Source organism: Micromys minutus (assembly GCF_963924665.1).
Source record: "Micromys minutus genome assembly, chromosome: 25".
NCBI lineage: Eukaryota > Metazoa > Chordata > Mammalia > Rodentia > Muridae > Micromys > Micromys minutus.
The window spans coordinates 31,457,335-31,480,028 of NC_137960.1; the positions used below are offsets into that span (position 1 = coordinate 31,457,335).

Sequence of the window (22,694 nt, forward strand, 5' to 3'; positions counted from 1 at the left end):
TGGAAGACACACACCTATAATCCAAATCCTGAGGCCTGGCCTATGGCTAGAGGTCTATATAAGCATATAAAAGGAAGCAGTCATTATTCATTTGCTTGCTCTCACATCCATTCCTTAACTGGCATTCGAGCTTCAAAAGACCTGCTGAGATACTGAGCCTTGTGGGACTAGATTCTTAGGCTTTCCATTCATAGATACCCATTGTTAAGTTAGCTGAGCCTGTAAGTCCTTTTAACAAATACCCTTGTCTGTCCGTCCGTCCATCCATCCATCCATCCATCCATCCATCCATCCACCCATCCATCCATCCACCCACCCACCCATCCATCCATCTATCCATCCATCCACCCACCCACCCACCCATCCATCCATGTTACAGAACTTATGGAATGAGTCTCTCTCTGTATATACCTGTGTACATATATAGAGAGAGTTCTGTGACTCTATGGAACTCTGACTAACACAGTGTTCAAAGATAGTCTGAGCCACAAGAAAACAGACAAAACCTTTACACATAATATTTTACTTTCGTGGTCATCAGAAAATTCTTCCTATATAAAAACCATAAAACTAAACAAACTAAATCAACAACAACAAAGCAACAACAACGCCCCTCCAAAACAAAACCCATATAGGACTTATGATAAAACTCTGTTATCACCACCAGCACTGGACTTTGGAAGGGTGAAAAGCAGAATGCCCTAAAACATAAAATTCCATATTGCTGATAAGGTACAAGGCAATTGTTACCAGGTTTTCTGTTTCGTGGTTTTTATCTTGTTTGTTATCCTCAGTTTGGTAGTGTAAAAACAGACACTAAGCACAACTATCCAGATAATGTTTTCATCTTGAAAAGCATTACTATTGTCTACCATTGTTTTGATTATGGTGAATTACGAGCAACTGCTCTTCAAATAATTGTTCAAAGCAAAAAAGAACTATAAGAATATTCAAAATAAAATAAGAGAGGAAATTCACAAACTTCAGTTTGGAAATTTACGTTAATAAAATAGAATTTTTACATATTTTCTAGGATGAGAGTCAAGGGACATTTTGTTGCTACCACAGAGGAAGGAATGCATAATGACCCAGAGAGAATTAGTAAAAATGGGTCATTTATCTTGGCTAATCACAAGCATTCTTCAGTATTAAAAACAAGCCTTTCAGTGCTGACAAGGTTTGTCTAGTAATGAACATACTAGGAAAAAAAAATCAATGTTACAAGGTTTAAAATGTAACTAATAAATTAAACTGAAGTATAACCAGTAAATTTTCATAATTATACACTAGATATTTCTTTTATGGTGGTGATATTCTGCTGGTCTTCGTATTAACTAAATATTGATCTCAATTATAAAACCATCTGGCATTTGATCCAAATGGAAAGCTAATGTGTTTTCAACATTTTTTTTAATTGAAGAACTTTATTTAAAAAAAAAAAACAAAGATAAATGTACAAATTTTAAGCATTTTTGCATAAAAGTATATGGATACATTTTTGTCATTGCTTGGCCTTTTTTAAAAAATAAGTTTTGAGTGTGCATTAAGATCTTACTAGTTACAATGAGCATAAAGTACATGTAAAACAGGATGTAACCTGGAATTAGTTAAGGATTTCTTGGTGTGTAAGGAGTAAACTTAATGGTTTTTTTCTTTTCTTTCTTTCTTTCTTTTTTTTCCTTGAACTTCACAGAGTCTGTGAGTTGTTTCTGGGGTGTTCAGAGCTTTCTGGGGTTAGTATCCAATTATCAGTGACTGCATATTCAACTTTTAATTCCAAGGTCTTCACCATAAAGTCTATTTAAAGAGTACAAAATTAAGGATATAATGGGGAAATGAATAATCTCTAGAATTTGTTCTCCTTAATTTTAGGGAAGATACCATTTGTTTATAAAAAGTGCATGTAATAAATTATAAACTATTTTATATAGTATTTACATTCAGAAATGTTAATAAATTCTAAGCTTATAAGTTTTAAGCAAATTATTCTAATGCGAAACTAGACTTTTTTGTGAACTGCCATCTTTTTTAGTAAAGATTAAGGAAAAATATCTTTGATATTTATGCAATGAAAACGTATCTTTAAGAAGCTTGCCTATATATGACATTAGGATTAACCCCTCATGAGGTCAGGGAGAACCAAGAAAGCAGCATCCAAAATCATACACAAGTAAATGACTGTAAATGACTTAACATGACAGAAAGTAAAGAATCAGAGATGGTTGTATATAGAGAATGAAAGCTGTCATAGACAAAGAAGTCAGCCATTACTAATTTTCATCATCAAAGTGAGTGCAGGAATGTAAGAATGTAACAGTGTAAGCAACACGGAGTACAAACCCAGCTCCATCGACTGTGTGCCGGAGCACGGCGCAATACCCTCTAATCCCAGCTTGCGGCCGGCAGTGGTGGGTTCGAAAGCATCGATTATTTCCCACTCTGAAAGTTATACACAAGTGGAACTGACCTGGCCAGCAAACCTCGCTAAATGTGTAACTCCAAGGTCTCAAAAAATATAGTCAGAACTGAGAAAGACCCCTGATTTTAACCTCTGTGGTCCCATGTAGACCCATGAGCACACATGTATACACATGTACACACACCTCAAAATTATTCTCTTTAGACAGAAAATCTACCTAGTTATTCATCAATTTTAAGACGTTTTAAAAATAATTCATAATAAAGGCACTTGTAAACATCGAAGGCAAAGAGAGCCAGATGCACATATACAATAAATAAAGACTGATTAGTTTTAAACCAAGGCTGAAGCTCTTGGGTCCTATTTAACAAAGTCTTTTCTCCTGTCAAATAGGAGGTAGATTTTTGGATAAGCTACAAAATAAGGATCTGATTTTACTTTTGGAATGATGAGAAAATGTCATTTATTAAATATATTACAATATATATATATAAATTGGGGGATGTTCCTAATTTGTCTTCCTATCATTGTAACAAAGTTTGTACAAAAAGAAAATCTCGAAAGAATTAAGGCATCAATTATTTTCCCATTCTACAAGTTACACAGGAGGAGGTGAATTATGAAGAGCAATGATAAAGCTGTACTTGCATTTGGTAACACAAAGAGAAGCTTACAAATGAGATGTCTCATTAGCTTGAGCAGATGGATCAAAATTAAAGGCTGAATCGCCAACTTTTAATTTCCCAGTAGCCAAGAAGAGCTTGAAGTCCTGCAGAGCAGGAATGTCGAAAATCAACGGGGAAAGGTTTTCTCCATCTGTCAGAACACATGCCTGAGTGGAACACAACTGCCTCCTACCGTTCTCAATGCTTCTAAGGCACAGCTCCACATAAAGTCCATTAAGTACATGAATGCACATATTTAGATGACTGGGGTACTGACCACAGAATAAAGCATGGACAGGGAGTATCAGCACGGCTTCTGAACGGGGAACTTCTCTTTTCTAATTTACTCAAACAGAAAAAATTAAGAAGAAAATGTTAACTATTTAGCAGAAACACCTCTTTGTTGCCTAAAAATCTGCAACTTTAAAAAACAAACAAAACAAAACAAAACAAAACAAAAAAACCCTGCCTCAGTTTCAATCTTACTAAAGATCTGAAAAGTAGCTGCTCTACTAAAAACAAAGTACTGAGAGAAACCAAACCACCAGACATTCTCACAGAAAGGAAGCAAATCAAGTTAGACGTATTCAGTGAAGTGAGTTTTGTTTGCTTCTCACAATAGTCTTAAACTAGGAAATGTGGGAGGCATGAGGTAGACATAGGGCAGTTCAGTTAGTTATCTTGGACTAGAAATGACTGTTTTACATATTTATTACTACTGCATAATAACTGATAAGTTATAGGGAATGTTAAGTTAAAGGGAAAAACAGAATTACAATTTAGAGGTTTCCTTACTAACAAGGAAAGGCATACCACACACTGAATAGTAGCTGGCTATTCAATGATAATGTGCCTGTGTCAGAATTCTAGGAACAAATCTTACAGTATAACTAGCTAACTAGTACTGATCCACCCACAACTCTATAACTTATTATGTTTGCAAGCACAATGAACGTTTTAGGTAGAAAGTCTCCCAGAAAGAAAAGCCCAGACAGTTATACTTTCCAATCAGAAGTGGGCAGGATTAATTAATGTGTCCGTCCACTTTTTCTAAGAGGTTGAACTACATATTCTTCACTTTTCACAGACAGATGTATATAAACTCACATATTTAAAACTATCATTTGGAACTTCATACAAAGACAGTTGGAGAGAACAGAGAAACTAACTTCCACTTTAACCATGAGGGAAAAACAGAATTTAGCAACTCTACTGAACAGCCACTATACGGTACTGCTCTTTGCTGACCTTCTGAAATTAAAGATGTTAACAGTTCATAGTCAAGGTATCTCTTAAGGAAAAAGCAGAACTTTTGAGGACTGAAAGCCATTGAAAATGAATTCATACACAGTTGCAATAAGAGAGACTAAAATGACAAGCCAAGCACTGCAATGTTATCACGTGTTGCTGAACTTGTTGAAATCGCCAGCTCCAGCTTCCAAAATAAACTCCTTGCTTTCTAAATACCCACAGTGCAACTGTCAGAGTAGCCACACTGCAGTGGCATTCAGTAGAATGCTGCCCCTTCTCAAGCTAAGCCATCACATATTAACTTACAGACACAAAATTAAATGGACAAATCCTTTTAAAAGACAGATACAACAAGAACTTTGCTTTGGGCACTTTCCCCATTGGTATTCACATAGTATGGAAAACACAAAGAGGTAAAGAGAATGAAGCTCTCCAGCTGTGTTAGGAAAGAACCCTCAGCTGTTTTATGGCTGGTTTAATGTAAGAACCTATAATCTTCCCAGGAGAATGTTTATAATATGAAAGCACTGACTTCAAGGCAAATATCAACCAATGGAAAAAGTTCTAGTGCATTCCTATTTCTGGTCTTCCCCACGCCACTAACAACATGCTATCTACGAGGACAATAAAATCACAATCAAACTGAATTTATGACAAAGTTTATGAAAATGACAATACATGTTACAGCTGATCTTTCTTGGTATAATCTATCCTACTGAACAAAATTCTATAAGAACACTGGACAAGACGTACTAAAAACAATATTTAGACTGAAGACTTTTATACAGAACATATATTTAATGCTATTATTTCTATTCGTGGGCCTATCCTATTTTTTCAACAATTAAAACACAATAGATTAAAAAGATAAAAAAAAAATACAGGGATTTTAAGGCCATCAGATGAAATAAAAATGTAAATATATAGATGAATACAAGTGACTCTGTAGCAAACAAGTAGTGATTCTTTACATCCTCGTACATAGATATGTGTGTGATGTGCCACAGAATAAAACAAAAAGTTTCGAGAGGTAGCATTTTTCTAATAAAAGTGAGTGCATCTAAAGCAAAGTCTAAAATTACAGTAAGCAATGCACAAGATAATACTTGCCAATCAAAAGGAAAAAAATCATTCTTATAACACCACTTTGTCTTAAATACCATAAAATTAAAAAAAAAAAAAATAAGTGGCCAAAAAATAAAAACAAAAACAAAAAAAGAACCCTGAAAACAAACAAACAAACAAAAAAAAAAACCTCTGTTAGGTCACAACCTTACATCAAACTATGTTATCAACATTACATCAAGAAATTTCATTAGTTTTTAAGCTTCTGGATCTTTTACACTCTCAGGCCTGTTGTTAGACCACAAAATGTTTCTATTTATTTGGAAAACACAAGATCTAACAAAAATGACAAATTGTAGCATTTCTACTGATTCCACTTTAGGAAATAGATTAATAAAAACTTAGAAAAGTAGCAAGAAAATGAATGAAAATATGATTAAATAAGCACCATCATTTATAATAGAGAGCTGAAAACATCTACAATTAGCAGTGAAGGAATAATTTATAATTGAAAATTAGCTATTAAGCTAAGTAGCTTAATAACTGTGACAAAAAATTGTCATAGTCTGATTAACTAGAGTCACCCATACTCACACATCTAGGAAGATCTGTCAGACAAGCTCAGAGATGCCTATCCCAACTGTGGGAGGGGCTATCTCATGCTCTAAGAATAAAGGGGGAGAAAGGAGGAAGACTGAAAACTATGACCCTCTTTCTCTGTTCCCTAGTTGATAATGTGAACGAACCAAATGCCGTATCTTTGATATTACAGACTGTAATCCTTTGAGCTTCCTGACAAAAACAAAAGACAATAACAAACTACCCTTCTATCCTCAAGCTGCATTCTGTCAGGTATTTACCCATCCGGTGCAGCTGTGAGACAGAAACAATGTGGAATGAAATTTCTATGCTTCAGCCACAGAGCTAACCTTAGGTAGCTCTATGCCCTTGAAAAACTGCTTACTATGTCTGAGGCTCATTTTTTTCCTTGTATCAAAAAGAAGTATCTAGGCACATGGTCAGATTTAAAGTCTAAGTAGATCGACATGGCATCTGAAAATTAGAATTTAAGTAGACTTTTTCTTTCTTGAAGACAATGAAGCTATGAAAAACAAGTAGATACATTTAAAATCTTTATTATTCTTTAAGTATGAGTGAATATGTCTCTTGTGCAGGTAGCGCTCCGTTAGATAACTAAGAATAGTAGGGTGGTACCTGTGATTCAGCACTTGAGAGGTAATGCCAAGGAGGACCAGAAATACAAGGGCATCCTATCTACATGATTTTTTGTCTCAAAATAATAAAAAGCCAAATAAGGAAATGTTGAGCTCTCCAAATAAAATGAATAAACTAAGTTTAAACAATCAGACAAAAATTCTCAATACTTCATTCTATCAAGCTTAGTAGAAAATTTGGTACTCCTTTAAGAAAGACAACATGCTCCAAGGGTGTTCCCTGGCTGCTACCAACTTTGGGTCTAGTTTAGTCTTGACTCATCTCATACACAGCAGCTGCATTATGTCTCAGCCTCTGGAAAGAGGATTCTTCTGCACACAAAAGTAAGGTTTTCTTTTTGAAACAGACCAAGATAACTGCATAAAAGCATGACTAACCAAAACAGGAGCGTGGAGTAGCCCAGTCCCAAGGACACATGTACATGTCTACAAAGCATCCCAGCACCTATGGCTCAGGAAACACTGCAGAAGACAGTAAAGAGACAGAGGTACCAAGGATTTTGCTATGAGGTTGTATCTCCTGGTCATATCAGAAGCTGTACACATAAAGCCTCATCATCAAGACTGTCTACACAGGAGCTAAGCAAATGCGAACACACAACAGACACACAAAAGTAGATGGGGAAAAGCCTAGGAGGCATGAACAGTAGTACTAAGAAGTACTGGCAAATGAGGAAAGCTGAGCGGAGGAGAAGTGGCCTTCCCCAGGGAAGAGCACACCAACTGAAGATCTGAAAACATACACACAAGCAACATTTCAGACTTAGGAGAACTTATGCCTGTGCATATACATAAGTGCATGTAACAATATCTAACGAGAGAAGAGACTATGGCTTTGAAAATAAGAAAGAAGGGATCTGTGGGAAGAAAAAACAGATACGTTGAAATTACATTATAATCTCAAAAAACAAAGTTTTCTGCAAGTTTTAAAATTATGAAAAACTAAATATAGAGCCATTAAGATATTTGAAAAATAAGTTAAGTATCTTTTTATTGTATATTTTTACCAATGATTTAGAGTTGTCTAATGAAAATGAGTCATTGAATAGATATGGTGAACCCTTTAAAAAATAAAAATTGCAAAGAGTCAGAAAAAAAGTCACAAAAGACAAGTGCTATCTAAATAAATAAACTGCACTCTTCTAGTAAAAATCACACAGCTGGGTATGAATCCCAACTCACAGGAAGTTTAGTTTGAGGCCAGCCAGGACTACATAGAGAAACATGTCTCTAACAACAATCAGTCAAATCATATCAATCTTTCCCAAAGATCAGCCCCAACAACAACCAAAAAAAAAAAAGGTTGATTTCTAAAAGTTGTTTTCTCATTCCAGATTTTCCTTAAAGAATTTGGTACTTTGAGGATGTTAATAAGAACAACACTGCTTAAGTCTTTTCTTCCCCACTGCCTCTGGCCAGGGATGAACCTCAGTGTCTCGAATACACTGATCTACCACTGAGCTACATCCCATACTCGAACTTCTCAATTTCCAGACACAATTAAACAATACAAAGTTTATTAAATACATTTCAAACATACTTAATGAAAACAGTAAAAGTGACATCATGAAAACCTTAACAATATTTAAAAATATGAATCGAATTTAGCTTTGAGGTTGTGCTGTTTAAAAATATTTAAAGAAACAGAAATTTCAACCTTTTTCTTAAATACTTAATAAAATGGTAATACCATGACCTACCAATATCAGGATATCAATATCACTTAGGTATGTTTACATGATTCATATACTACCTAATAAACTAGAACAATGAAAACTAGAAACAACATAAGCTCAGTGTACCTGGTGTCCAGCCTTTACTTGTTTCACGACATTTTCGTAGCATACTTCATCCATGTTATTTAACTGCTGCATCTGAAAGATTTTAAAACATGATAATTATAAAATTAGACAATAAAACTACAAATGAAACTTTGCCAATTATAGTACAAAGCTTTTCAGACTAATTAGGATCGAAAAGCAGCAAATAAAATTATCTAACTTAGAACAATTAAAATAAAGACACAAAGTACTTCAAGCACAGTTTCAGAGTTCAAGGCTAATTTTTAATAGTTAGTGTCTAACTTTAAAAGTTAGAGACATGTTAGAATACATCTTAAAGTACTCTACTTTTTAAAAGAACCTCATGCTTCAGGCTATTTTCCCCCTATTTCCTTTCAGCTAAAGTACATGTTGAAATACTGTTACCGACCATGAGAACCATTCTGTAGGAAGACTTTGCTCCCAGCACTGAGACATGTGTCTGAACTGCATCTGAAGCCACACTTGTATTTTATGGAAGGGATGCTGGATAGCATTTAATCCCAATTATGTATTCGACAGTAAGCCAATAAAATATTTCTTTTAGAAGTACAACTATCAAAATGAGCTCTTACCTTATTTGTACTTTTAATCCCTAAAAATGTCTGTCCGAGAGGTACAGGTCGAAAACGACCATCAAAGTAGAAAAGCCCAATGTAGGGGTTAACATGTAAAAATGTAGCAACATCAAGGTAGTTGGGTAAGGTTGCAGATAATCCAAGGATTCTTATCATACTCTGTGTGGATTCAACCTGTATGGGTAGTTTCAAAAGGAATTTATTAACTTAAATCAAATTTAAATAAAACTTATAGTGCAGGAAATAGATGTGAGGTCAAAGAGGTCTTATTATCTAATGCTGTAGGCATAATAGATATAGGCCTAGGATGTGTGGCTCAGTGGTGGGTAACTTGTTTAGCATGTCTAAGTTCAGGTATTGTTCCCCAACACACACACTATAGTCCTTATTTACTATCATTAGAACTTATGGAATTGACATTAAATCACTGTAAGAGCTTTAAAACAATGAAATTAATAAATTTCAAAAACTGGGGCTGTAAATTTAGATCCTTGGTAGAGAGTCGGCCTGATATGTGCCAGGCCTTGGGCTTGATCCTCATAATTGTCTAAAAGTAAATTACTAAACTTCCCACAAGCAAACAAATAAACAAATGTCAAATTATATTATGTGTAAAGCAATAAAAATCAAAGAATGGTCAGAATATTCCATATACTTGATAATAAACATACATCATTTTGTTGGTATGATCAATGTTAGTAAGTATGATCAATGTTCAGTTTTGGAGATGTAATGAAATAAGCAAAGCAGACCTTTATGGATACCTTCATAATTCCAGAATCATGGAGTCACTCATGACTGCATAACCCACAATAATCAGACGATGCAGTACTGAGTACACACACCCCCACAGAGACTACTCGAAAGACAAATGTGAGGATCAAGAACAGATGTCACTGAGTGAAAACTGTTGCATACAAATACAGAGAAGAAATATCAAACCTGGATTTAGTCTCATTAAAAAACGTTATATAAAGCAGCAAGAGCCCATTTCAGATTTCACCCTAATGAATGAACGCCGAACAATGTGAACCAGTTATGAAGAGACATGGTGAACAGTACAAATACCACATTTTAGAGATTCTTCTTTATCTTTACCGCAGAAACTAGGGGGTTAACTTTCTAGGGTGTGGGTGGGAACGGTGCTAAGAGAACACAAGACTTTCTCTAGTAAACTTTTATAACTATTACCTTATAACATTCACTTTTAGACAGTCTGTGTGTGTCTTTGCTGAAAAAAGTTAAGTGATAGTATTGATTTATTGTTGGTAAGTGCAATAATTTATAACTTCTTATATATTTATCTTATTGTCTCATTATGCCAAGTGTGTTGTGAATGTTATCCCTAATCCAGCCTTTAATTCCTGCCCGAAACAGAGGTTACAGTGAACTGGACTAGCTTCCAGCACCACTCGCATGAACGGGAGTCACCGTTCAGTATGATGGACAACACTACCACCTACCGGAATCGTTCAGTAATCACAAGAAACAAACAGGAACATGCTTTTTAATATGAAGTGTCGTGGGCACTTTAGGAAGATATGAGAATCAAAGGTACATTTATGTCAAGGAGATTAAAATCTAGTGGGAAATGCAGAAATTGAAAGAGTAAAGTGTAGCTAGTTTTGTGATATTAAGCACTGATAAATGCTAAAACTGCACAAAGCATAAACAGAGGAGCACACATGCTTATTTCAGGCACCTCCTCTTAGTGTGGAGAAAGCAGAATGACAAGTTTAATTCAACAAGTGGCATGTGACAGGATAAAAGAACAGTATATTTGTTAATGTTTAAACAATGTGACCAAGAATGAAGTAACCCAGTAACTGTCACTTAGAAGTCTTAACTGCACACGGGGCAAAAACAACTCTCATTCTTTCTCAAGAAAGTTGAGTGACAGTTAGAATTCAGGGCTAATGTGCTATAAAGAAAGGGGAAAAGTGAAATACTTTTCAGTGGCTGGAACCCACAGTAGCTGACAGATTGGTAGACGTCAAAGTGAGATGACCAGCCTTTAGTAAATTTTAGTATCTACGCAGGGTGTAGAAAACAATTGAAAACTGGTAACATTATGGAGATGACACTGGGCGCGTGGAATAAGTTGTACATTGATATGTTCTCTAAACCAAACTACATGTAGTACAACCACGAGCATAACACAGTGTACACAGTCACAGGGAGGACTGAGGGCGAACCTCATGCCTCTTCCTGCCACTATGAAAAGCTAAAAGCCAGGCTAGTTAAATTACGGTGAATACATAACCACACGTTCTAACAGTGTGTAGATAATATCTGTTCATCCTCTAAAACACTACAATTACAAGAAAGCATTCATCTGTTGAATGCTATTAGCTTAATGGACTGGACCCATAAGGTTGCTCACTGCAAATAAATCTGGACTGCATGTGTTCACGCATCATAGCTCTGTGAAAATGTCACCAATATCTACTATCAAGGCATAAAGTATAAAAAACAAAACCAGGATCAAAATTGTCACCTTTGATGTAAAACGCTTATTCAAACTCTTGGACGTAAAATTTGGGGCAGAAGCAGGCCTTGGAGGAAGATAGGTTGTGGGGAGAGCAGAAGCAGTTACAGACCTTTAATGTGTCTTCTGTGTCACAACCACAAGCACTGTTGAAGCTCTTCTGAAGCTGTGTTAGATAATACCTGTCTTTATATAACACACTCAGCTTTATGGTCTCTGAACTTGATGTAGGTGTATTGTGTGCACATTTAGATGCTGACATGTTGAAATGTGATACAACATAAATTCTCCTCCAATTCCATCTGAGCTTCCTGCAACTGCCATTACAGACACACCTCACTCTATGCCTGGTTAAAGCCAAACATTCAAGAACATTATTTTCTTTACCATTAAATTCATAGTGCTTGGAACTATTTAGCAAGCATATGGTTAGAGTTCACTAAACAAAATAGTGAATGAATGCAAAAGGTATATATAGTATACCTTTTCTTCCCATAAAATTAGCCTGCTCCACAAACAGGACAGAGTCCTGTTTGATAAAGAATGTAACCTGAATATCTTTTTGAATTCTATGTCATGTGCCTCACTTTTTTTTTAAGCCTCCAATGTAGTATGTTGTAGGAGAAACTGAATGCAATTTAGCATATCATTCCGTGCTGCAGAACATTCTGGCTGGTCTCCAACTTTGATTTTTAAAAGAAAGCTTCAATGATTATAGGAATTCATATTTCTTTGAGCTTATGCTACTGTTTCCACAGAATAGCTTTTCTGAAGTGAACTACAGAAGCACATGCTTCCGAATCATATCCCCTTCAGGATCTGTCTTCAATCTAATAGAAATACAGACTCAGATTTTTACATGTTCTATATTTCTCCACATTTTTATTTCTACTTTAAAATAATTTCTTAGGGGCAGACCATGCCCAAGACAACTCCCACAGGGCTCCACTCAGGTGGAACATGCCTAAGACGATCCACACTCAACCACGATGACCTCTGCCCAGACGCTACACAGGAGATCGGGGCACCCCTGCATGAGTGTGTAAGTGCTGGGGAATGGGAGAATATGAGAAGCAGAATGAACGCTATGCGTACAAAGAAAAGAGGCTGAACCGGAGACGTGAGGGTAGTGATAAACAGCCTGATGTTAGTAGCTTGCTATGCCACCTGAGGCCATGGTGAGCTCCTAGCTCGGGGACTATGTGTAGGCCGATGGGCCTGCAGCAGCAGTGGTCTGTGTGGATGTCTGTTATTACTGCAGTGGGTTGGCTTAATGGTGCTTGGCTTCTAATGCTAATTTGAGGTCACCAAGAAAAGTCACCCCACAGACAAGATGATTAGAAAGTAAGACACTGAGTGACCCTGCCCCAGTTAACTGTGATTAGTAAACAAAGATTCAACAGTCAATACCTGGCCATAGTGACATAGGCAATGTTTAGGTTTTGCGGGCTTGGGGTCAGGAAGAAGAAGATACAAGAGAGAAGGGAGAAGCTGCCATGGGTTAGCTGAGCCACAAAAAAAACAAAAAAACAAAAAACAAAGGCCCTGAGAGCTGCTCAATTGAAGTTAAGGGAGCCTAGATGTAACACAGAAATATTACTCACCCAGGGTCGTCTATGGGAAAGGAGAGTCTAACTGTATGGCGGGAAGCCAGATGTCCAGTGACTGTGCTGCTTATGGCATATTTTAAATATAAAGGTTGTGTATGTGTCTTTCACCCGGGAATTCAACAACCAAAGGCCTGAATTTTTAATAATGTCTACATGTTACCATCAGGCAGAAACAAATCTGGGCTTCCTCCTGGGGCCATGTTGATGCTGGAGAACTATTCAGAATTGGCCCCACCCCCTCAGTAGAGGTGGCACCCTGGAGTACTGACCCCAGTCATTGCTTGGGCAGTGTGGGAGAGCTGACTCCAAGGCACAAGATAGGCAGAGTTGCTCCTGCTGGAACACAGGCTAGAGAGTGTACCCACACCTCTCCTGGGCAGCACAGTACGAGTTGGCTCTGGTGGCAAGGACACCAGCTAGCCAGCCAGAGGGAGTTTTCTTTGAGATTGAGTCTCCTAGAACTGAGAAGCTATACTCATAAAATGTCAACATGGCTGCCTAAAAATGACCTATCGAGGATCACACCAAAACATATATATGTTAATGTGAAAAGGAGATGCTCACAAGCTTCAATCCTAGACAAATGAGTGCACACTAAGGAAAGTGGAGGGTGAGAGAATAAGTCAAGCCCAGGAAAGAGTACACCAACTGCTTATCCAATACAAGATGGTTATCCCTAAAAACACATACACACACATAACATACATATATACATACACGTATACATGCATACACACACATATACATATACATACACAACATATGTATCAGGTTGTAGTAATACAGTTAGAAAATCACACACACAACAACAATTCAAGAAAAAGGCATGAATTTAAAAGCAACTAAGATGTAGGAATCTAGAATAGTGTTTGGAGGAAGAAATGAGGTAATGATAATATGAAGAGATTCAAATGTCTTGGTCTGTTGTTTTGCTATGAAGAGAAACCATGACAAAGGCAACTCTTATAAGAGGAAGCATTTTAACTGGTTTTGGCTGACAGTTTCAGAGGCTAGTCTATTATCACCTTGGACAGCATGGAGTTGCTGAGAGCTCTACATTCAAATGTGTAGGCCGCAGCATGAGATACTGTGTCTGGGTGACTTTTGAACCGTTTTTGAAATCCCACCTGTGACACACTTCCTAGAGCAAGGCCACACCTCCTAGTTCTTCTCAAGCACTACCACTCCCGATAACTAAACACGCTTATATATGATTCTACGGGGATTCTTATTCAAACTATGACATTTTTAAGTGCATCAAGAGGTTTTAAAATACAATCAAATAACTAATGAACCAGATATTTATGGTCCATTTGCAGAAAAACTCTATTTTAAAACTTGCTTTAAAAATCAACTCTGAAAATTTGGTATTTCCCTTTTCTGTGAAAATTTTAAATGGATCTATACTAAATATTTTTCATTTGTGAACTATAAGACTCTTACTTAAATTAGTGGAGAATTTTACGGAAAAGAAAGTAATAAACCTGGGAATATGAAGAACACAGTGGCTTCTGCAAGTGAAGGAAAAACATGTTACATGAAGACAGCTAAGAACACAGGCATGGCTACACACACAGGCACGCACACACACACACACACACACAGACACACACACACACACACACACATACACACACACACACACACACACACACAGGATAGGTAAGCACACCTAATCTGAAAATCTGAAATACGAATTGCTGTAAAATGTGAAACTTTTTGAGTGCCAACAGGATGACATGCATGGAAGATTCCACACCTGACTTCATTTGAAGTCAAAACTCTGGTGAGTAAAATGACAGTTAAAATTACTTTCAGGCTAAGGAGCTCAGATGTATGTAGGTAAAAATGAACTTCACGTTTAGATTTAAAATTTCTTTTTCTAATAGACCTAATTATGGATACGCAGATGTCAAAATAAAGTAAATTTGAGCAAATGGGAGAATCAGCCTTCCCCAGGAATAAACTTCCCAATTTGTTATCCAATTCTACATTTTCAGTCCTAAGAACACACGCGTGTGACCAACACTAAATGAACTCAGAGAAAGAAGCCATGAATGGAGAGGGATAGAGCAGGAATAAGAGCGATGGTGGGACAAGAGTAATGGGGTAAATACAGTACTTACCTGTGCAGTCGTACAAGAAAAACTAGATATAAAGATGGTCTGATAAGTAGTTTCAAGTATCAAAATTTATTAAATATTATATATTTATTAACATTAGATGGTAAATATTAATATTGAAACAACCATTTAGTAACTGGTGAACCTATAAAGCATAGTATTTATGGTTACATTCAAGCAATCACCATCTCTTTATAGTTGGAAAATAGAAGGTATGCAGCCAATACAGATCAGCATTTCCAAAAGTTGAGTAGAAAAATAAAACTGTAATAAATATTTGAAGGAATATTTGTAAAATGCAACATTTGATAAAAACAAGGCTGAAGAGGCAGTGAAGGAAAAAGTTAAGACACAGGAAACAAGAGGGGAAATTTACAGAGTGAGAAGAACGGTGTCCAGAAGGCCAGGAAGCTGCGGGAAGCAGTGTGCCCTGACAGCCACAGTCCTGGTGCTGGCAGAAGAGGCTGGGTCTCTGCGGGAGAGGCTGAGCATGAAGGATGCCATGGAGACGGACGTTTATAACTGCCTCCTACCTGTCGCAGTGTCCTTGCGACTATGCTTTCCAGCACCGGGCCTCTGTCCTCATGCAGCAAGTGAACCTCATCAAGAATCAGGAGTTTTACAATTTGGGAAAGTGCAACATCCCCAACACTCTTTCTTGTTACTACATCCCATTTTTCCGGTGTGGTCACAAGCATCTAAAACACAAGAAATAGCAAACAAACTAAACAGAAAAGTTGTACAGCTTAATAATCAATTATATCAATCAAAAAACATTTCCATGCTAATATATTACAACTATCAACATTAACCTGATTATAATTCTAATATATTTTTCCTACTAAGTCATAATACACAATCTTTAAAAGTACAAACTAAACGCTGAGTGCCTTTATTACTCATTTTTCTTAATATAGGTTTATATATTATATTAATATATTCTCATTTGAAAAAAATAGAATGTTTACAATTTCTCCTTATATGTTAAGCTATCCTTAACAAATAGGCTGAAAGTCTGGTGTGATTACTTCAAGATCTCTGTAGTCATTCCTCTTAAAATTCAGCTACAACCTTAAACACAATCTCATTCCCTAAGTCTGGAGACATGAAGTCTATGCTTTGAAATAACATTCATAATATGACAAGAATCATAAAAGCTACCAAAGAACAAAGAAACATGAAAAATTGTTTTAGTAGGATGTAATTAGAAATAAGTTTATTGTTTTATGTTTATACATTAGTAGCTTTTTTTTTTTTTAAAGATTTATTTATTTAATGTATGTAAGTACACTGTAACTGGCAGACACATCAGGAGAGGGCATCGGATCCCATTAGAGATGGTTGTGAGCCACCATGTGGTTGCTGGGAATTGAACTCAGGACCTCTAGAAGAGCAGTCAGTGCTCTTAACCACTGAGCCATCTCTCCAGCCCACATTAGTAGCTTTTTAAACTTGAGTTGTACAGTAATTTTCATGACCTCAAAAATGCACAAGAATGAGTGTGGGCGAACAACGTACCTGAGTTCGTAGGATTTCACTTTTTGACAACTGCATGTCTCCAGTCAGTTCTTTGACAACAATGCCCAGTGGCTCTAGACGTCTGCTGAAGTAATTTGTCATTTCAGCTGCCAAGGCTTTCATTGGAGCAACATACACAATCTATACCAAACAAACATTTGTTTGATGAATGAGCAAAAAACTGTAATATCATCTACTTAACAGTCGCCAAAACAAGTCAAATTTATTGTGAAATATGATTCTAGTTATTCCTTGTGAAAATGTTAATAATGATATATGGAGAGTACTTATCTGGTGGGTTAAGCATGTTGATTATTTAAATAAATAAAATATTGTCCTTTAAATAAAAGGACAATATTTGTTTACACTGCTTCATTATTTAAAAGAGATTCTGCTTCCATGCTAAACATAATTTCCTTCCTTTCGTCAAGAGTGATGGGATTTTCAAAACAGAAATAAGGACTGACTTTTCAGCAGCGCAGTCAATCAAGCTGCATTCTTCACACGACTTCCACAATAAAGATCGCCAACAATTCCCAGGCCGCAGAAAACTGAAAGCTTATCAAACCTTCTATAACTTAAAAAAAAAAAAGAAGTCTGTGTAGCCCAAGCTGGCCTTGAACTCATGATCCTCCTGCCTCTGCCTCCTTCAGCAAATCCTAGCAGTGTGCACCATCTATAGCAGAAGACGGCATTGTCTGGAATCAATGGGAGGAGCGGTCTTTGGTCCAGTGAAGGGTCGTTTTCCCAGTGTAGGGAACGCCACAGTACTGAGATGGGAATGGGTGGTTGGGAGGGAGCACCTTCATGAAGGCAATGGGAGGGGAAAGGGAATGGGAGTGGGGGGGATAACATCTGAAATGTAAATATAGAAAGTATCCAGTAAACAATGATAAAAAAAAAGTCTGACTTGTAAGTTTTTACCTTAAACTCATTCTTCCTAATGACACCTTGTTGAATGTGTTGGCGGATTTCATGTAAGACAGTAAGCATTGCAATATTGGTCTTCCCTGCTCCAGTAGGGGCACAGATCAGCATATTTTCATTGGTGTTGTAGGCTGTCTCAAATACTATAGACTGGATTCTGTTTAGTCTCTTCATTCCTTTAAAAACCAACTGTCCAACCTAAGATAAAAAAGGAACATGAGTCATTGGAAAGGGAATAAAAATGACTCCCAAAATATTGGTGTGTGTGTAAACACCTAAAAGCTTGTGTGCTGTGTGTGCCAACTGAAGAAAAAGAGGCATGAATGTGAGAAAGAACTAAAGGTAGGAACATGTTCGAGGGTTTAGAAGTCAGAAAAGGAAGAAGAAATGGTGTATTTATAATCTCAGAATTTAAAAGAAGCTGGTGTCAAAACACCAACAACTTTAAGAAATTGGTAAAAATGTAGAGAGAGCAAGGTTATTTATGTTGGAACACATAAAGTATTTGTATCCAGAATAAAAAAAATTCTAAATAAAGTAACAAAACAAGAAGTTAACTTTAAAAGAAGCAAAAGATTTGACAATGCTTTTCACCAAGGAAAACACTGACACACACAAAGGTAGACACCGACAGTCTCAGCTTTCACTGGAAATTGAAATTATGATAAAGTAACAATTTAAAAGTAGAAAGTCTTAAAATTCAAATTAAATTATCCAATTCAAATTATGGTGGGCGCTTGGAGAAAATGTAATTCATACATAATATAGACAGAAGTGTAAAACAGTAAAGATATTCTCTACAAAAAAATTTCAACTTTGAAAAAGTTAAACAACATACACTTAACATATTATGCAGCCATTTATGCCTTAAAAACATATTTTTGGAACATGAATTACAAAACCGACTTAAATGTCCACAAACATATGAGCAAAGAGAACCGTGTTTGTCTCTAGGACTGCTCACCGCAGAGATAGAGATGTAAGAGCAATGATGATAAAAAAGCCAGCAGATAAAGGGATCACATACACAGGGCTGCACTGACCTAAGACCGTGCGGTCCAGCAACTGACTGCAAACTGACCAGCATAGTTTCACATGCTAAACCGACCCAATTATCACTTTTTAAAAATACTTCTATGACAATTATACGTTAGTAGCTATATTTTTGAAAATGAAATAAAATATAGTAAATATGTTTCTATTACGTCTACTTGCTCTTTTAGACAAAAGCCCACAAAGTCTCTTGGTCCTAGAAGCATATATGGGCCATCAAATGCCTGAGACTGCTCCTGATTTCTACTTCATTGCTTCTACTTATTACTTGATCACTTACTACTCAAAGTGTAGTTTGTGATGAATATTTCAAGTGTTGGGCTTGGGGACAGGAGCCAAGGTTAAAATGCTGGCTCTGTGACCACGTACAAATATATCACTGAAGAAACAAAATATCTCCAATTTCTACTGCCACATCTGCTAAGTAATGGTGGATAATAGTACACAAGTAAGTTACAGAGATTAATAAAAATCACGGCTACTAAGTCACCTCTTTAGATAACTTAACTAATTATTTCTAATTACCATATCCACTATTTTAGAACCCACACAACTGTGAGTGGTAGATCCAAGATATACTGTCAGAGAGTCGCAATAAAATCAGTGATTGATGAGATAATGTATACATACATATATGTATGTAATTGGCACTTATTAAATACTCCAAAAGAAACAAATATTACTCTACAGTTATGTCAGCCTCATTTCTATGTACAGATCACAGAAGTAGTGCTGCAATTTCCAAATATTCTTTTATTTAGTGTAGGACAACAGTTAAGGCAAGCTGGTGCAGAACTCACCAAGAAACCCATTTTGGCACTGAACTCAGAAGAATTCTCCTGCTTCCAAGTGCTGGAATTGTATTTATGAGACAGCAGGCCTGACTTCCAAATAGTCTCTTTACCTTACACCAGCTCACTATGTCATGACTGGACTAATAATCCAATTATGTCACAGTCTAGTTTAAAAACTTTCAATGCTGGTTTGTGACTCTATTTTAGTCGGTAACAGGACTGTCTCAAAACGACGATGACTGGAGTTCAATCTTCCAGAACGTAAGTTAAAAAGGAATTGGTAGTGATTGCAGCCTCCGTGCAGGGAGGTAGAGAGAAATAGACTTATCCATGGAGCTTGCTGGTCAGTCTACTTGGTGAGCTCCAGACTTAAAAAAAAAAGAGTACACAGTGCCTGAGAAATGGCAGTCAAGCATCCTATAACCTCCACATGCACACAGACACATTCTCATAATACACCAGCACATGCGCTTACCAACCACCCTCCAAATAACTACGTAGTGTTCACTGTATGTTCAACCCTTCAAGGTATACTGGGGTTTGCATCAGTACAGTACAGTACAGTACAGAGTAGCACAAACTGATTTGTTAGGTCTCACTTCTCAGCATTGTTTTATACTTTTTCACTGCCCACACTTTGCCAACCCTTCTAAGCTCTACACCATCATTCAAACTCGCAGGTGAGCTCCTGCTTTCTCTACTTTCCTAAGTAATCACTGTAGTTATTTCTATACATTCTGTCATATTACAAAACTTTTAAGGAAGCCTGTCTTCAGCAACCAGATGTCCAACAAGCCTTCATTACATACATATTATCTTTACTACCACTAACAATAAATACTGAAACAATTTCTATTTTGTTCCTGACATAACGCGTTATTTAATGTATTTTTATTAAATGACCAGATGCTGGCTACTAGCAAAAACAACTTTAAGTGATGGGCATCTTAAAAAGGCATGGAGTATATATAATAAATATCCAACAAAAAACAAACAAACAAGAAACAATCTACAACACGGGGAGCCTGAAAATAAAATGCTACACAACCTTCGATCAGAAGTATGTTTGGGTGTAGAGTGATGGCTCGGTAGTTAAGGGCAGCACTGGCTGCTCTTCCAGAGGACCTAAGGTCAGTCCCCAGCACTCTCCTAGCAGCTAACAAAAACCTAGAACACCAGTGTTGGGATTAGGCAAGATCTCCTGGTGTGTGCCTCCTGCTGACTGGAGCAGAGGCTGAGGCCTGGCTGTCTCTGCTAGGTAGTGCCAGCACTGCAGAGTCCTGCTTGCTATCCTTGCTCTCTGAACTGGACTTCTGCTGTGTCCCTGGAGTGGATCGAGCTGCAGCTTGAGCTGTGAACTGAACTGCCAGTTTCCTGACAACACAGAAAGGGGCTGCCCCAAAGAACCTTCCTAAACAGGTCCACTTGCCCCTGTATCCTTTCTTTCCCACTACCTCTGGTGGGTGGAGGGTTAAAAGGAAGGTAAAAGCATTTAAGAAACATTATTAAAAGATAGGTGTTGAAAAAAATTAAAGTTACAAAAAGCATGACTGCATCAAAATTCAACTTAACTCAAATTTAAAACTCTATAGTAATATTTCATTGTTTAAACTCAAACATATAGTACTGTTGACATGCAGGTAACAACTGGTGCTTGCCGATATTTATGAGTCTTCTGACTTTAAAAGTAGCATGATCTGGTTTTATATACCAATGAATGAAACATTAACATTTGAGAACGCTTGGGGAAAGTATGTAGGGAGGTTATATACACTATACAACTTTCACTGTCGAGTTTTCTTTGGCTCCAGGTAATATAAGCATTGGCTCAAAATTTCCGTACCAAAGACAAATAGCAACTCAGTACATTTAGAAAAGCTAAAGTTAAGTCTTCCTTGTCTTTTAATATTCCTCACAAACCAAACTCTATACCATCTCATAAAGTTAAAACTCAAACAAGAATGGTCAGTAGTCAAACGTATACTTAACATTCTTAAGACCCTGGGATAAATCTTCAGTACTCAATATCTTTACACGAACTACTTAATTTAGCATGCAGGAATATTAACTATGTAAGTGTATATATACAAATGTATATATGTATATAATTGGTAGTCTTCACTCTAATAGATAATTTGGGGTCTTATTAACAGATGTATGAATAAATGTTGATCTTACATTTATTCCTTTAGTAAATATTTATTAAATAATTCAAGACTACAAAGTAGCCAAATGGTTTAAATGGTCAAGAAAATTCTGTTCTCATATAATTTACATTATAATATGGGATGGAAATGTCCTGTAATGAAAACAACCAAATTATTTCAAATGTTCACTTGAATGGAAGTGAACTGATGGTGCAATTAAGAGAAATGAGAATATCTCTTTATAAATTTTACCTTTATACATTGAAAATAAAATGACAGGCCATGAAAAATACCTATGCACAAGATGTAGATCTAAGTCACTGCATCAGAAAACAGATGAAATGCAGACTTGTAAAGGGGTCAGAGGTGGCTAATGGGTCAGACCAGCTGAGAAAGAAAGATAGGATTCTTAGGCCTACATAGAAATAAAAGGTTCAAAATAAGAACTTGCATCCTGTTTTTTGTTTTCCATTACATTGAAAATATCTGCAGGATTTTAAGCAATGGAAGTGAGACAAATCAAAACTGGATTTCTCACTGAGAAAGTGGGTAGCAGTGAATGACAGAGGACGATGGGACTGAGGAAGACAAATGCTCTAAGTGTCTACTAACCTCAGCTCCTAAAATAAGTAAAATGAAACAATAAATAGGTAAAACAAAACATCAAAAATTCTTTTGAAAATCTTAGAATTTTCTCCAAAATGTATCATATTTGAGGCTAAGAAAAGCTACACTTAAAAAAAATTCTGTAATTGTTTTTTCTCAAAAACAGATTTTTATTTCTTCTATCACTTCATAAGAGAATGAAACCAGAAATCAATAAAAGCTACACAAACATGGAGACTGAATTACGCTTTTGAACAAATTAAGTCATTGGAAAATAATGGAGAAAATTTAACTAAATGGAGTAAATGTGGAAACAGTGTGTCAGAATCAGCAATCATTTCCTCTTAAAAAATAAAAATAGTTTCTCCTATCACCTCAAAAAAAAAAAAAAAAAA

General features: G+C 36.4%; 1 protein-coding gene across 1 annotated transcript in view; it reads right to left on the reverse strand.

Annotated features, from left to right (window-relative positions):
• ASCC3 (activating signal cointegrator 1 complex subunit 3) overlaps positions 1–22,694 on the reverse strand; it is a 228,484-nt gene that overhangs the window by 153,102 nt on the left and 52,688 nt on the right. Inside the window, exons 9-13 of the mRNA XM_080938316.1 lie at positions 17,697–17,897; positions 16,773–16,913; positions 15,788–15,952; positions 9,031–9,207; positions 8,438–8,509 (exon numbers count right to left, since the gene is read on the reverse strand). Coding sequence (XP_080794442.1) covers positions 8,438–8,509; positions 9,031–9,207; positions 15,788–15,952; positions 16,773–16,913; positions 17,697–17,897 — 756 coding nt within the window. The remainder of the gene's footprint in view (positions 1–8,437; positions 8,510–9,030; positions 9,208–15,787; positions 15,953–16,772; positions 16,914–17,696; positions 17,898–22,694) is intronic.